Raw genomic sequence first — 16,945 nt, forward strand, 5'->3', positions numbered from 1 at the left:
AGGGTTTGAAATTCTCCAGGCAGAGAAGGAACCTGAGCTTTGGTGTTCCATTTCCAGGGCAAATGCTGAGCTTTTGGATAAAACCGGAGTATTTGCACCGTCCCCTGCAACCGTGGGCTCCTGAAGAAAGAGCGGGGCACTGCCTGTTGTTTGAAACTATGGAGGCACCCCCTCTCAAGGCAGCTGGAAGCTAGGAATCAAGCGCCATGTCGTATTGCAAAAACTGAAGAGGTGGTAACCAAAACACCTTCACTTTTAGCAGTTTTGCCACTCAGGGCCACTGCCTTTCTACAGGTACATGCTCCATCCCTTGTAAAGGCAGCCCAGATACCCTGCTTGGGGCTGCGGGTCTTGCTGTGGGACCTAAAATTTGTCACCATTTGGTGTTTCTTATCACACCCATCAGTTTTCATCTGCCTTGGGAGTAGGTTTCTGTATTAACCTAGACAAAGGTTCTTTACCTGAAGGTGAACTTGGTGAAAGCATCGTCAACAGCACCGCTTCCCCAGGTGCTATCGAGTAAATGCCACCTTCCATCAAGGTAGACGGCGTTCCAGGCATGGTCAGAGTCCCCTGTGAAGGTCTGACCCATCTTGTACCCGTACCCCTTAGAGTATCCCGATAGCTTCATGCACTGGATTCCTGCAATACTAAAAGGAAAACGATAAGATGCAGCAGGGCTCTTCTGTTTTAAACCTTTCAGTGTACTTTTGTGGAAGGATGTGAGGAACAAAGTCCAGAGTGTCTGCAGAACTTCAATCCTGTAGTCAAGGGGGCCAGTTCCATCAGCTCCCCAGGTGCCTCCTTGAGTGCCAGGGGAATTGGGGGTTTTAAATGTCTAAGTGTGCGAGCGTACCTCTCTTTGAAAACTCGGACTTCTGACCCTGGTGGCAGACTGCTGTGGTAACTGTCTAGGTTATTGCATCTAGAGACAGGCAAGTTCTCCCCTTTGACCACTGACATTGTGTAGAGACTGCGTATTTCTGGGCTGTGCTAGTGAACGGCTTCATACGGGGTGGGCACGTGAAAAAAAACCAAGGTAACGATGCCCAAGGTGTTGGGTAGGGGCCTTTTTTTCTTGTCGTCTTTGCATAGGCACTTGGAGAGAGCATCCCGCTGGAGGAAGGGTCTTTTCCCATTTTTGCATATTCCCTCTCTTTTTGTCTGAGGCACCATCAATTCAGCGTTGTTAGAGGAGGATGACAAAGATTAAGTGTGCTTAATTGCTCTCTGTCTCGTTACTCAGTGGAATCCCTTTGATGCTGTCCACAATTAGCCCATGTAATTATAAATTAAAAGTGCGTCTGTTCACGCTTGTGTTCCCTCTCTAACAGCAGACCCGCTGTTTGACACCAACTAAGATATCTTAGACCTCATGGGATTGTGGATGCTGATGTAGTTTCCTTGAAAAGTAGCTCATGCTTGCCCAGGGGACAAATGATTAAATAGTCTCTTTAAAAAAAAAAAAAAAGAATACCTGTGTTGATGTGTAAATAAGGCTTAAATAAGCACTGTGTTAATAAGCTCTGCTGTTGATAGCAATGGATTCTAACATTGGCATCTTATTTCAGCATCAATCTAAAATCTCTTTGCTTAGAGGATTGTCTTTTGCGTAGGGTGGTATTGGCATTTTTCTTCCTCATTGGAAAGTACGTTGAATGGAACCACTACCTTAAGTAATAAACTGTGCATGCTCCAAGAGTAAGCTTGTCTGCATGATGTGGGTTTTAACTCAGAAGAAAAGTGATATTTATGGGGAAGATAATTAGCATGGCTGTTAAGAAGTTGAGGTCTGTTAAGAGATCCTGGCTGGTAATTGGCAGGGCGGTAGTGCTTGTAAGGAGGACCGCTTTTTTCACGGAGGTGATGCTGGTTTAAAGGGAAGGCGGCCACTTCAGCTTCTTGTGCAGACTTACTAAGCTCAAACCTGGACATCTGGGTGTTAGTTATGTGATACTCTAAGGGTATCAAATCAAGTTCTTACATTCTTTCTAAAATTCTTTAAGAAAGAGTATAAAAAATAGAGTCACAACTGCAAAGGGCGGATTGAGAGCCAGCTGGGAGTTCATGTTAGGTAGCTGGCAGAGAGAAGACCAAGATATATATGGAGAGGAGAAACGTGGTGGTCCCTCACCCCTGCTAAAGATGGCCAGCAAAGAAGAGGAGGGAGCACACGAGCCAGCTCTCATTTAGCGTGGGCTGTTACGTGGCGATAGCGAGGCACTGCCTGTCATGCCAGGTATTTGGAACAAACGTGGCAGGATGGGAAGGAATGCCATTGAGAAACCTGGTGTCATAGGTGGTCTGTAAAGCCTTTGCCAGCCCACAGTCACCTGCGAGCCAAATTCTAACGTGGAGCTGGGCAGTAAATCTGGAGCAACTCCACCAACAAGACTGGTGAGGGCTTGGATTTACATGGTGTAATGGAGACTAGGAGCTGGCCCGGGAACTTCAGGGAAGATTTGATCCTGGGAGTTTCAAAGGGGCCTAACAGGAGCTAAGTACCAAATTCCCCCTAATTTTATGGGGATTGGCATCTAATCCTTCTATGCTTCTCTAGACATTCTTCTTAGCTGGGATATTCAGAGATAACATTAAGGGACAGGTTCTGCCCAAGGAAACTACATCTGCTAGCAAAGCAGCAAGAAGAGTTTGTGCTTGGATGCGTTCAAAGTTCCCCAAAGAAAGGTCAGAGCAGTGAAACAGTGGTCTCAGTAATAATGGAGAGACAAAAAAATGGTCTAAAACATCCTGTAAAAGAGCAGGCCTGTATTGGTGAACAGAGCGATCGTGTCTTCGTTCTCGTGTAACTGACTTCATACAGATAAATTAAGCAGGAGGAGAGAAAATTGAGAAGATCTCCAGAAGTTCTGGAGGTTGGCAATGTGATGGTAGAAGATGACCCGAATGCAAGGTGGACTGGAAGAACTGAATTAAGAAACAGCTGGCAACATCTGCTTGGTGCAGCAAGGAGGTATAAAGCTAAGCGTCTTTTCTGCTTCAAAAAGAGTAGGAAATAAGCTGGGTCTTGCTACAGGTGTCACTGAAATTCAGTGGCACCTTCTTCCCTTTGATTTCAGGTTGACTTTGAGGATTTCATCTAAATAAAAAAATGCAAATCTGGCTTCTCCAGAGGGAGACAGAATGGTTTTTACTGGTGGTAGGTAAGTGTACACTCCCACGCCTGAGAAGAAGGAAAGCTACTGACTGTAGAAAACAGGAGAAGCAAGAGGATGTGAAACCTGGGTTATTTGCAGATTAACTATGAGTAAGGGGCAGCTAAGTGGTCAGATGCACTGTAAGAAGCATGGCCAGCTTTGCCTTCATCATTAATTCTGGGAAGGGAGTTTCTCCCCAAGTCTGGACTGCTAGGTTTTGCCCCAAATGGACTTCATGAATTTACATGCCCCGATTCACTTGGCCATGCTACCTCCTTGAGTTAGTTGTCAGATGAGGAGCCAATTCTTGATAAATGCTGCTAAAATATTGGTCTGTGTCTACGTTCATTGCTGTTATGCCTGATGTTTGGCAACTGGTGTTTTATGGCCAGCTTCCCACTATCCCTGCCCACCTTTCCTCTGTGGCAGGAGTCTTGGCTAATGGGAAGAAGTCTGGCTGCCAAAGCTGTGGTCGGAGGTGACAGTGTTGTGTCTGCAGTGGGAACTCTTCTCCCTGCTGGCACTGGGACAAGTAGGACTCAATCAGTGTCAGCCATTGACTTCAGCAGGGCCTTTGGGGGGACTCCTGGTGACTGGCAAATTGGGTTGTTTGCTAAAGTTGCCTCAACAGGAGCTAGGGAAAAAAATTCATGTTGAAGACCTTCTTTTCCCCAGAACTTGGCTCTGAAAAACTCCTATATAAGACAATGGCTCTTTGCCTCTTGTCTTTATGCTTAGACTCAGCGTAAGACTTGGCCGGTGCACAGGAAGAAGGGATGAGGAGATCCCCTTTGCAAGACAGGGGTGTTGTCTTTGGTTGTAGTTTTTCAGGAAAGGAGCTAAACATTTAGCTAATATTTGACAGAAGTATTAGGCTGGATGACTAGGAGGTTTCCTGAAGCACAGGATGAATAATCAACCTGGAACTGAGGAATTAAGAGTAAATCAAAAGAGCCTTTAAATAGTAAAAGATATCCTTGGGAAGATTAATGTTTTTAATGAACTAAACGTATGCTTTTTAATGAACAGAGGCAAATTTCCCCCACTTCTAACTGTGAATAACTGTTCCGTAAGATGCGGTTATAAATTCATACTTCATCACCCTATTTCTTTATTTTACTCTTTCGAAAGCAAGATCCGATATCATAGGGTATGTTATTGGTTGGAAGCATTCACCCTTTTAGCATCTGACACTACATATCTATATCTATATCTCTATATATATTTATTTATTTTTAAATCTGTCCTTTTCCCTCTAGACTTTGCTTGTTTCATGGTGAAGCCTTCCCAAGTCTTTTTGGATCATGTGGAAAGCCAGTTGTTACCTATGCATGCTGAAACCAGGACAACTGGGTTGGAGTAAACATGAGGGAGAAGGGATTTGCTCTAAATTTGTATGCAAGGCACCTGTGCTCCCCACTGAGGAAGGGGCTGCCTCTGCTATGAAATTCTGTGATTGTAAAGTCCTGCTTTGTGGGGGAAATCCCACTCATTTATGCAACTACTGGGTTCCTCAGGGAAGTTCACAAGGTTTTGTAGGCAGGAGAATGGATGTTAAATGCCTGACGTAGCTATAAAATGGGAATTGCAGTATTGGCCTCAACAGTGACGTGCCTTGAGATTGGCCACAGAAAACGATGCGGTAAGGGTGAGGTAGCGTGCCCATGGTGCTTCTGTAGCGGAGGGGAGAGAGCACCTCCAGAAGGTTTTGGGAAAGCTCCTTCTGGGACTATGCCTGCCCCTTGCATGTGAGCATGTTGGAGACGGCACTCCTTCTTGTTGAAGTCTTGCCATGCTTTTAACCTTCACATACAGATACTCAAAGGAAGAACCTGGCTTCTTCTAACCAAATTAGCTCTGTGTTTTCATCTGCCATTATGTTAATGCAATGCGAAGCTCAGCAGATGGCACAAAGTAAATTATGCTGGGGAGGAGGGGGTGGAGGAGAAAGCAAAATTGACCTTTCTAGGACTTGCTGTTTTTCCACAGCATGGTTTGAAAGCTGAAGTTCCGCGTCCTGCTTAAAGTCACATCAGTCAACGCAAAGGCAGACAGAATAGGCACAGAGATGTCAACGAACGTTAACTCTCCCTGGCATTGAATGTTTCTGAGCTTAATTTACCTGCACATTTGTTCAAAGAGGCCAGCGTATCCCTCGCAAATGCTCTTCCCCGTCTGAAGCACGTCCATGGGTTTGCTCGACAGCTGGCTTTTGTTATGGTAGCCCACTATGTCGTATTCTGTGGGAAGGAACACAGACGAAAAGTTCATCCAAAAGCCTGAGGCGATGGGATCCACAGGCAGCAGGAGCAACGCTTGGGTTGCTTTTCATCTCTGTGAGTGCGAGCAAAGAGAAAGGAGCTGTGGCGCGGGCTGCACAAGAACGTCGTGGATGGCTGGTGGGGGGAGAGGGACGAGGTCTCCCTCTGGTCACTGTTTGTTCTAAGCCTGGGCTGGGATTCAGCAGTTGAATCCAAATGGGAGGAAAACTCTGCTTTTTTAGAGAAAGTGTCCTTTCCGGCTGCCCTTGTGCTGGGGGGGATCCACAATCTCAAGGGCTCCCGATAAAAACCAGAGCGCTCTGTGTTTGAAGGAGTCGGCCTTGTGTTACTGTCAAAGGAAACCATTGAGCTTTTTGTGCTCTTTACAGGAAATCCGTATTAAAAATACCTGGAAAGTAGCTTGTTGGGAAATACCTGAAATGATTTGTTGCAAGTGAGTCACGTTAATACCTGGAAGTGAGGGAAATCTTAATTTGTTTGAATGAATGCAGAAAAGCGGCACAGCAGGGTTCCTTCAGACAGAGCTTGAGGAACTGGTCTGGGAAGGCTAATTCAATACCGACCAACCTCGGTCATGTCCATAACCTCTTTCTTAAAATATGAGCGTATTTTTCTGACAAAGCTCTAAGGAATGCTGCATCAGCTGATTCCTCCTCCCTTTAAAGCTGTGGAAGAGGTGGAAAAAAAAAAAAGGCTGGCAGCACACTGTATTTGTGCTTTGATGAAATGCTGCAACCGCTTGTCTTTTATCCGAGGGGCTCAGCTGATGGCTGCCTCTGGCTTGGCTCGTGGGGCTGGCAGGGAGGGTTGGCTTTCTCGACCCGAGCTGTTCGTTGGGCCACCAGCAAAGCTGCAGAGCACTTTGAGGGGTAGGGAGAGCAAGCTGGCTGCAGGTGGCTCACTATTTATGCTAGAAATTATGGCTAAAATAATTTCTCCTAGTGCTACTGCTGCATGGCGGTAGCAGCCCATCACGGGCAGGGAGCTGAGCTGGGTGGGAAGAGGTATCCAGGGAGCGGCGCGCTCACTTAAAATCCAAACAAGGAAGGCGTTTATATCACCAGTGCTCTTCCAGGATAGATATATTTTCGTGAGCTGATTTAAATTCCTGGCACTGTGTTTTTTTCCCATGCATGTAAATAGGGGTCAGCCTCTGCAGGAAGGAAGGAGAACTGGGGCTGAGACGGTGTAAAAAAAGTCCTGTGAGGAGATGACAGCGTACCTGGTTGGGGATCAGAGACATCCCGTGAATGCACATAAGGTAAATGGGCCGACCCAAGCCAGCCCGGCTGTCCCAAGCAGGGTCTGGCCTGGGCAGCAGCAGGCAGAAATGAGTTAACAGCATACAGACTCCATGACCAGCAGCCCGCGGGAGCTTGGTGCCGGGGAGAGTCAAATGCTCGGTTTCAGAAAATGCAGTGAAATCAGCAGTCTGCATATTTAAGGGCAAGATTAAAGCTGCTTGGGATTGACCTAACTATGCTAACTGTGAGGTTGCTGGCAAAGCTCTGCTGATCTCGGTGGGCGTGAGGTTAGGCCAGTGCTTCCCAAATTGCTCTTCTGCTGTCCGTCAGCTGGCTGGTTCAGCCAGCAAACTGCACCACAGCAGAGCCCGGCAGGATGTGCAAGAGTGAGGGAATGAAAGCTGTGCTTCTCCCCCTCCTTCCCCAACAGGTAATGGGAAAGAAATATTTGTGCATATGCAATGCAAAATTGCAATGAAGTTGAACATCCAGTTTCCCCCCCACCAAGGAGCTTGGGGTGGCAAGAAGCTTTGTGCCCCCTCTGGTGTGCCAGGCTGGAGAGGCTGCAAATGCTGCCGCATCCTCCTTCCTTGTCCTCTTCGCATCTCAGTTATTTCCAAAACACTGGTGTTGGCCTGGGTTGGGGTCAGGTAGGAAGGGGAGGGGAAATGGAATGCTTGCAGCTCTCAGGAAGGTTGAAAGAGTACATGTACAGGCAGAAACAGCAACCGAGCAGGAGCCAGCAGGTTTTGTGAAAGCTGGCCTCTCCGATGCACTGTGCCAACATGGCTGATGGAGGGGTCAGCAGGACAAACGCAGTCAGGTACCAGCTAGAGACTGGAGTGTGGGATGTATCCATGATACACAGGGGCAAAGCTGGCTGTGGAAACAGCTGGGAGCCTGTCAAAGGCAAGAGGGGACCTCACCCAGGACGGGCTGTGCTGAGCCCTGGGCTGGGTCCAGGCTGCTCCTTGCAAGGGCTGGTCTGCTGCCGAAAGGGGGAGAACAGAGGAGCTGCAGAAGGAGCTGTGGTGACACTGAGCTGGGCAAGGCAGCTCGATGGTGCCTGGTGGTACCAAGGTATGTCAAGACCCTCCTGGAGCAAAGTCCTGGGCTGCAGAGTGCTCTGGGAACGGCTGCATAGGGGGCGCAGGGATTCAGGACAGAGATGGAGGCAAAACTTCTGGTGGTGTTGAATGGCTCCAACCAAGCCTCTGGTGCTCGGCATCCTGGCTTTGTGCTCCGGCTGCTTAGATGATAGGGACTTGTATGGTTACGCCCGTGAATAAATCAGGTAGGAGTTACAGATTCATCACATGGAAGAGAAATCATTTACATGTGAACCTTGTAGGGCCTGGCAGTGCTAGGAGAGGGAGCACGGAAACAGAGATCGTAAGATAACATCTCGATATATTCCAGAAATCCTTCCCACCATGTGAAACTACCCTAGGAGACATACAGTAAACTGCAATGACAGAGTAACGGGGGCGAGAGCAACAGCCTTATCTTCTCAACTGAAGAGCTCAACCTACCTATGTGATGGCATATCCACATCCATATGGCTCGGACTTTCTCCAGGTCAGTCCGGGCTTGTTTAAGCAGGGCTTTAACAAGTTCCTCTACGCTGTTCTTGACATTTACCTGTTTGTGAGGAGGAAGCGTTGCAAGATTTGTGGGTGACAAAATTGCTATGGTAGATCTCCCGTCCTCCCCACTCCCTTGCTCTTCTAAAGCTGGTGAGACCCCAGCTGCCAGGAGGCTGCTCTAGCTTGAGCTTCATGGAAAAATAGAAATGCAAAGCCCTGTTTCAAGCAAGAAGTATTTTTGGTCACGATTTCTGTCGTAGAGTGGGATCTCTGTTTGCAGGGAAATGTTTTTTTCACTTGTTTGGAAGATTTTGAGGCGTTTGCCCCAATAGCTCAGGCTAAGCTGGGGTTAGTGCTGGTAGCTAGGTTTTGAGGAATGGCCCCGCAGGGGAGTTGGGAGGAAGGCAGTGGCAAAAGGAAGACTTACTTTTAATGCGTAGGCATCCAGCTTCTCGAATTGCTGCAGATCTACCGGCAGGGATTTCAAAGAGGATTTATCCCATGGATATTCTGGGAAAAAACAAGTTGTCATTGTCTCGGGAAAGGAGGAGGATTTTTCCTGGCTGTACTCTTGAACAAGGGGGCTGCAGAGCTCCTGCCTGACCCAGGGAGGCATCCATCAGCGGGTGCTCAGGGAGCAGAGGATGCCAGGGCACTCACAGGAGGTCCCTGCCAGCTGCATGAAGAGCAGGAGCCATCCTGTCTAGTCTAGTATAATTTGGACAATGCTGGATCTGGAGGTGTGCCCCTGCATCTTTGGCACTGTATAACAGCATAGAAACTCCTGGGATATTATATGGAGGTGCGTGAGGGAGAATGCAGGAGCATCAGGGAAAATCTGTGCTGGGGAAACCCTGGCAAAACCATGGCTTTTTAAAAAAACTCAGCAAAGAGCTGCATTTCTTCAGCGGTTTTGCTGAAAGCGATGACTTTTACACAGCAAAGGGGCACGATTCTGCACTAATTCAAGCTCACGACAAATGTTATGTGGGGAGCGGTTGGCCTGAAACTGGTGTGCCTGCCCCTCTGCGTCTCTGCAGGCTCTAGGCGCAGTGTGAATCAAGGGTTAATAACTTGCCCTAATTAATCAGATAACTTATTTTTTTAACAGCCTCTGAATGAGCCAATGCTGTTCTCATCAGGGAGCCACCCGAGTGAACCAGCTCTAGCTCGGTGCACGGACGTTATCGGATGGACACCTCCCCTGGTGCGCCGCCTGCTCAGCGCTCCCTTTTCTTCTGGGCTGGTGAGAGAGGAATGGAGCTCTACAGCAATCTCTCCCCCTGTCACATGCTGGCAAAGCCCTTCAGGACTAAAGAGATTCTTCTAGCGCTCTCCGTAGGATTGTTATTTCTCTGGGAAAAAAAGATTTAAGAGAGATCACAAAGTGAAAATGCTGTTGCCTGCCTCCCGAGCGCTGAGTGAAAGGTGCTGCAGAGCTGCTGTTTGCCCTGGGACAGGTGACAAGGAGAAGTGAACTGCCCTGGGCTGCGCGTGGGGCACAGAGGCTCTGGCTGCTCACTTGCTGCTTTATTCGTGACCCTTGCTAAGCAAGCAGGACGCCCCTCCGCTGCCTGCTCAGCGGGCGCTGGGGACGCACCAGAGGCTCCGAGAGCATCCTAAACTAGCCGAGAAGCTGCCAGGGCTTCTGAAATCTCTATTCATCCTCATTCTCCCTCTCCATCTGCCTAAAATAGGCCCTGGCCCCTTTGCTGCCAGCTCCAGCCCACTGAGGAGGAGGCCAGAAGGTCTGTTCCCGACTTGCAAAGGTGTTTGGTTAATGTGAGCCCTGTCCGTGGAAACCCCTGCCCCGGGGAGGGGTTATGGGGCATCCCACATCCCGGTGACAGTGCAGCCAGCCAGGTGGGATGCAGGCACATCCCCATGCTGGGCAGGCGCCCATCTGCCAAAATCAGCGTGTAGGCAGGCAGCATCTGTTTCTTTAACAGGCTTGTTTGTTTATCTCGCTTTTCCCTGAAAAGGGCTATTACCCCGACCTGAGAGAGAGATAAAGCAGATTTACTCGTTTAAAGGTTCCTCCTCTCTACAGTTCTGAAAATTACTTTTTGCCTTTTGGGAATGGGATGGGGTGGGGGTTCTTGATTTTTTTTGTTTTTTTAAACTGGGTTATCAGTTTTTTGTCTTTGTCAGGTTACAGCTGCAAAGGCTCTGTGCAGATGGGGAATCTGCAGTAGCTCACGTCGCGCCGCGCAGTTAGGAAGCGTGCAGCGTGCCTGTTTGCAGAGCGGCCTTCCCCGCATGCGGAGCCATGGGAAGGACTCGGGCACATGTGACATTCCCGAAGCCATCCCCATCTGCTACCCCGATGGGTGGGGAAGCTGAACATTACCCCTGCTAATAGAAATTAAATCCCTTGTGCGTGCGCTTCAGCCTGGGCTTGCAGCAGGGTAAGAGCCGTGTTTTTAGGACTTGAACCAGCGTGGGGACAGCTGATAGTTACCGTGCAGGTCTTTTCCTCCTGGCGGCCGCGGGGCTTCAGTCTTCTGGAAACCTAGAAAATTGGGAAAGGGAGCATGAGGGGAGCATGTGTTGGCAGGAGGAAAAAAGACGAACAGAAATAAGTGATTCTGGGGAGTGGGGCTGGGTGGAAAAAGATGAAATTGAGGCTTTTCTCTGCCTGTTCCCTTGCATTCGGACGTGGATGTTGAGGGGAGAGGGATGAAGCAAGCCACCTAGACTGCCACCCCTCCCCGCCATCCTGAGCCTCTGCAGGGGCCACGTTCCCTTGCAGTCAGACATCTCCTGTTCTAGCCCAGGGGCTGGGGACATCTAACCCCTGCCGACACCCGGCCAAACCCTCCAGGCGTGGAAGAAGGGAGAGCTGAGCTCCAGAGCCATTAGCTGATAACCCTGCAGAGAGCTCAGTGGCAGCTGGAGGATTTCTGAGGGACGCTGTGGCCCCCAGGCTGTCACCACCTGCCTTATCCCAGAGGAGAAGGATTTTGCTCCTCAAGCCCCAGGAGCTGGCAGGGTCCAGCAGCATCTGCTGGGCAGGGGGAGCTGGCATAGGGGTTGGCATTGAGCCTCGAGTGCCCCTGGGGAGAAGGGAGCCTGGGAGGGACCTCCTGGGTGCTGTGGCAGAGCAGAGCCTCACCTTTGTTGTCCTGACCTCTCAGGCTGGACAGCCTCCGGGGACCTGCAACAACACCAGCATGGTTAGTGCAATCATATAGAATCGTTTGGGTTGGAAAAGACCTTTAAGATCATCAAGTCCAACCGTTAACCTAGCACCTAACCTAATCATCGCAACCCCAGCCCCAGGTTGAAAGGTGCAGCATCTCGTCCAGCTCCAGGAGGGCTTCTTGCCTTCCCTACTTCTGCAAAGGGGAGGATGCAGCCCCTTCTCCCTCCCACCCATGACCCATTCCGCCAGGATTCAAAGCCCCGTACCTTTTCCAAAGGAGAGTTTCTTGAAGAGTTGTGGGGTGGTATCCTTGGCATGAATCTCCACCGTCACTTGGGTTCCTGCAAGACATGGTGGCAAACTCCCTAAGAAAGGGAAAACTAAGCAGAACACGGAGGAGAAGGGCAGGATTGCCTGCTGAGCCACCACTGAGGCCAGTTCTTCTCTTTAGCAAAAGAAGTGGCAGCTCTGGGGACTGAGAAGGTACCAAAGTGCTTGGCTTTCCTGGCAAAGCAAAGCACCCTTAAGGTAAATTGTAGGGCCAGAAAGCCTCTGGTCACCTCCAGCACGATTTGTAATTCTCAAAATACCAAAGACAGCCCGTTACAGCCGAACAGATGAATAAAGTGGTTCATAAACGAAGCAGAGGTCCTCAGTGAGGATTATGTGGCAGCTTAAAAAAAAAAAGGTTTATCACCATATTAAATAGCTCTTGATGGAGATACGGTAAGCAGAGAATCAATTTCTTTCATTGATTTTTCTTGGAATCAAACAGAAAAAGGCTCAGAGCTACAAAAATGGTTTGACTTGGCAGAGGCCATTGGCCGTAAGAGGCAGCTCTGTGGTCCAGGTGTGGGACTTGTGCTCCAGATGCTCCAGAGCAACCTCAGATGGAAATCTGGGGGGCTTGTGTTTAACGTTTCATAGAGAGAAGGACAAGGAAAAAAAGTTAGAGAGTGTCGAACTTTTTGAAAGAGACTGCAATTTTTTTTTTTGTATTTCAGGAGGTTTTGCAAACTGCTGAGGTTCCCTGGAGGACCTTGGCATAGTCGTGGGCTCCTCGTTTCGGATCAGGCAGAGGTTTCTTTGGAGACTGAAGGTCAAGATGTTAATGCACCCCGGGGCTGCCATCCAATTGCACGTGCTAACTCCTACAGCTTTATTGAGAGTCTCGTGGCATCTGGGGTTTTCCTCAAAAGCCAGCGCTTGGAAACAGCTAATTAGGTAGGAACCTGCACTTTTATTTTGATGAATAAGTTTTTCCTCAGAATTTAAATTTAGAAAGAAGGTGTTTTTTTATCTCCTGTGACTATGCAGAAAAGTTTGATGTCCTTTAAAACCCCAAAAGCAGAAGGCAAGAAAAATTGTAAAAACTGTAAAAAAAAACCCTTTTAAATCTTAGAGTTTTACTCCAGTGCTTGCATATATCAGGGTGTCGAGATTAGAGCTGGTTGGTGCATCTCGTCAGTTAATTCCAAGGTAAAATGAAGTTGTTTCTCGAAGACATGACTTTGCACAAACAGTATCATTTCCTTACAGTGTTTATATTCTTAGGGCTCCTTTTTTATTTCTCAAGATGATTTTTATCTTTGGGTTTTTGGGAGTTTTCTTGCCAACTGCCCCTTTCTCTGTTTTTTCCCCCATAAATTACATATTTTTGTTTTCAAGAAAGAAATTTAATGACGAGGAATGCCTTCTTCCCTGAAGTTCAAAAGGCATTTCACAAATGAAAAAAACTGCAATCCCACAGATATTTTTCAAAGCACCACATCCACCGCCTTAAAAACTAATGCAGTGAAACGATTGCTGATGCTTTTATGATTTTTTTTTTTTAATTATTTTTTTAGCTACTCCTAACCAAGACATCCAGCATAAAGAAACGCTTGCATTTCTCCTCGTTCTCTGTGGCCAGACAAGTCCTGGGCCAGTGAGTGCTCTGGAGCACGGTGCAGGGATGGCTCCTGGCAAGGACCTACCCTACGAAAGGTCTTCTGTGACCGGCTGTCTTAAGCTAAACTTCTGCCAGTATTATTTCTTCCAGCCCTTGCACCCTTCCATCAGCACTGGAAATACCTGGCATTGGCAGGAGTGTTATCGTGCTTTCTGATTACATCTGTGCTGTGCCTGGCAGTCAGGGGGATGGTGGGAACCCAGGTGCTGTAGGACCCACCTCCACCCGTCCACATTAAGAGACCTGAGGATTCTCCAGCCTCCCCTAGGATTTTTAATTCTTCATGCTCAAGATCACAAAATGGTCAGGGTGGGGCTTTTTTCGCTCTTTCAGGGTGTTCTGAGGTAACTATTACAAAAAAAAAAGCCTGAGTGGGAGGTCACCAAAGCCCTGCTCTGCAAAACCGCTATCCCTTGGGTCACCACTTACCTTCATTAGAGTAAGAAGTAACGGCTTGTGTCTGCTTGCAGGGCTCCCTGGAGACTTGCCCGCCTGGTTGTACAAAGAAAAACATCTCAGCACTTTGACAGGAGCAGAAGCGCCCGGCATGGAGGTGGCCTTAATCTGTGCCTTTGCTCAGCAATGAGGTAAGTAGCGAGGCGAGAGGCCCGACCCCCTTCTCTGGCTTTGAAGCCCCATTGCTGGTGGTTCAGGAGCACCTGACCCTGCTCTGGGGTAGGGTGCTTGGACCAGCGGGCACATGTTTGGAGAGGTGGGAGGGAGGGAAGGGCAGCGTGGAGATCTTGGAGGTGATGCGGTCCCTGCGCAGGAGCATGCTGCTGTTCCCAGCATCTCGTCCTCTTCATCTCTCCCCTCCATGCCCTGGGAGACCCCCATTGCCTCAGCGATGAGGGTGGCCCCAGGGTCCCTGGGGCAGAGGGAGGTGCCTGCCCGGAGAATTGTAGGCAGCATAAATCCGCTCCCCCGGGCCGTGCTGACAGTCAGCCAGGGCGGTCAGCAAATGCCAGGTGACACCGAGCCATAGCTCCCGCGCGGCTTTGGATGCTCGAGCCTTGCCGGAGGCAGCGTGGACGTTGGCCAGGATGCCAGGGCGATCCCTTGCTCTTTTTCAAAGCGTCAGGGGATTGCCGTCCTGCCAGCCACCAGCACAAGGAACCTGGTTTTCGCGGCTCGTCCTGAAGGCCGGATACCATTCGTACCTCGTGGCTGAGACAAGGATCAGGCCCGTGAATGATGGGATTTTGTGGCGCAGCATGGGGCCGCAGCCTGTTTACCTCGGTGGGGCTGGGGTGAGGCTTATGCAATACAGTTTGTAAATATTTCAGCAGCACCAGCTGCTCGGTGGTGTCAGAGGCTTCACCAAGACGCTAACATGGCTGATTTGAGGGGAATTTATTAACCCCTGCGGTGTTAGAGGAGCCGGAGCTCAGCCTGCTCCTCTGGTGTCTGCGTCCCTTAGTAATTTTCATGGGGATTTAACTTGTGCCAAAGGTAGAGCTGCAAGGAAAGGTTTCCCCTATGCATACTAAATACTCCTGCCATTACTTCGGGGCAGTGAATGATTGATATTGTCCTCTCACTTGTAATGGAGGCTCTGACTTGTCTCTGCAGCTCCGGTTGCAGACCAGAGCATGATGGAAGAGCAAGAGAGTGTTGAATATGTATCTGCTTCCTAAAGCAGAGGCTGTTGTGATCTGGTGTCTGAGACCATCAGGTATGTAACAGCCCAAAAAAACCCCCAAAGTTGATTCTTGCCATGAAATATTGCTCGCTTACAGTCTGTGAGTGCCATCCAGCCACCACTGATTGCAGAGGAGCTTGGACCATGCAAGGCTTTTGCATGCTGCTATCGCTTGGCTTGTGGAAGCAAAGCTCCAGCTTGGTATAACTAGAATCCACCCTTTGGTACTGTGGGAATTACCTGTTGTCTTGCTTTCACCTTTGCCCCCTGCCTTTCTCTGCTAGATGCCGCGTTAGGCTTAGACTAAAGCAAGTTGGGCAGTGCGATTCCCTTCCCTGGGAGCCGCTCTGTCCTATTGCATTGCAGTCCTGCAGCCTGGCGGTGGGCAGCCTGGCTGCTAACCCCTTCAGATGTTCCTTCTATACTGTTTTGGGGCAGAGGGGTGAGGAACTGGCAGGGGAACATTCAAGCCTAGCAGCCACGTTGTTCCTGGATAGCGATCACGCCTGCCCTGCACTCAGCAATCTCTGAGTGGGGGGCGATGAAGAAAGATTGAAACCCCAAAGGTTTCTTGCGTGCCCCAGACCCTGCTTAAGCTGTGTGAGTGCTGGGGAGGCCCCTGGGAGCTGTATCTGCAACCTGGGGCACTGAATTCCCTCTGCCATCAGCTGGCTGTGAAATGCAAGAGCTCCATGCACCTGAAATACGCCTGGGCTCTGTGGCAGCTTGCAGGAGAATCCCCTGCGGATGGTCGAGTGCGGGCTCTGCAGTGCCACGCATGTGCATCCTGGCCACGGGGCAGAGGAGAGCACGGAGGGGATGTTTCCCATGGCACATGGACCGAGACCCTTTGCCTGTCCCCATTGAAGCCCCTCCAAAGCGCTGGAAAGGGATGGGTTGTTTCAAGCACGTTTGTGCTCGAGAGGCACAGCCGGATGCTAAGAGCTTGCAGAGGGTTTTGCACACTGTGGTTAGTTTAGCAGTAGAGTCAGAAGACGACATACCGTTCGGGTCTGTTCCCTGAGGTGGTTGTGATCTGCTGTTTCCATTTCCATCATCCTGCAAACCTGTAAAATACAAACGTGACACCGGCAGGCTGCCCTCCTGGAGTGGGGTTCTGGCACTGCCTGGGGGCCATGCATCCCCAAACCTTTCGTGTAACCCATCATTCCAGCTGAACCCAGGTATCATTGGGATCCACCTTCCCCCTCTTCTGCAGCATTTGTCGCAGCCCCTGTTGCTGGAGGATGAAATATTGGGGGAAGAAAGTGCAACCATCCCAGTCGAAGTTGCTTCGATAGGGCTTGCTTGTATTTGGGTAGGTGCTGGATGCCAGGTTAGATGAAGCACGAATGCAACTTCTGTGTTAGCTTTGCCTATCCTTGCTAGCCTGGAACTGGTTGCCTGGAAAATCTAGCTTTTCTCCAAGGTTTTAGAGCAGGAATACTCCTTTTTCTCCTTTTACTTCTGCAGGGAGGGTCCCCTTACGGTTGCAGAGCACAGCCTTAACTTTTTGGAAGATCCCCTGAAGGATAGGAGCTGGGCCAGGGAGACTGTCCCAAACTGTAGCTATAAATGGCTCGGGGTAGTCACCCTTGGAGACAAAGCCTAGACACGCTTCAAACAAAACAGTTTTGCCCCTGTATTCTGTTGTAGTAGGTGCTTGTCTCGGGTGAAACTGCCGAGCTCTCCCCCAGCTCCCCTTGCACGGCTGAGAGAGCCTGGGGAGGCATCTCGGGGCCACTGCAGGACAGAGCAAGGTGCAGCCATGGTCCTCAGATTAGTATCCGTGCATGTGTCACCTGCTCCTGCACCCTGGGTTGCAAGCACCGGGGCCAGAGGCCGAGCAATGTGCAGCGTGCAGCACCGCCCGAGCGAGGGCTCTCCTGCACCCAGGAGGACCAGCGAACGAAGGCATGCTGGGTTTCTACCAAAAA

At 49.7% G+C, this 16,945-nt stretch overlaps 1 protein-coding gene across 1 annotated transcript in view; it reads right to left on the reverse strand.

Annotated features, from left to right (window-relative positions):
* The window catches only part of KY (kyphoscoliosis peptidase), a 19,933-nt gene that overhangs the window by 2,280 nt on the left and 708 nt on the right, over positions 1–16,945 (reverse strand). Inside the window, exons 2-10 of the mRNA XM_009644424.1 lie at positions 16,013–16,075; positions 13,796–13,858; positions 11,682–11,756; positions 11,386–11,427; positions 10,732–10,782; positions 8,698–8,780; positions 8,217–8,325; positions 5,281–5,398; positions 462–650 (exon numbers count right to left, since the gene is read on the reverse strand). Of these exons, the coding sequence (XP_009642719.1) occupies positions 462–650; positions 5,281–5,398; positions 8,217–8,325; positions 8,698–8,780; positions 10,732–10,782; positions 11,386–11,427; positions 11,682–11,756; positions 13,796–13,858; positions 16,013–16,075 (793 nt within the window). The remainder of the gene's footprint in view (positions 1–461; positions 651–5,280; positions 5,399–8,216; positions 8,326–8,697; positions 8,781–10,731; positions 10,783–11,385; positions 11,428–11,681; positions 11,757–13,795; positions 13,859–16,012; positions 16,076–16,945) is intronic.

The sequence above is a fragment of the Egretta garzetta genome, unplaced genomic scaffold (assembly GCF_000687185.1).
Source record: "Egretta garzetta isolate BGI_Z169 unplaced genomic scaffold, ASM68718v1 scaffold448, whole genome shotgun sequence".
Classification (NCBI taxonomy): Eukaryota; Metazoa; Chordata; class Aves; order Pelecaniformes; family Ardeidae; genus Egretta; species Egretta garzetta.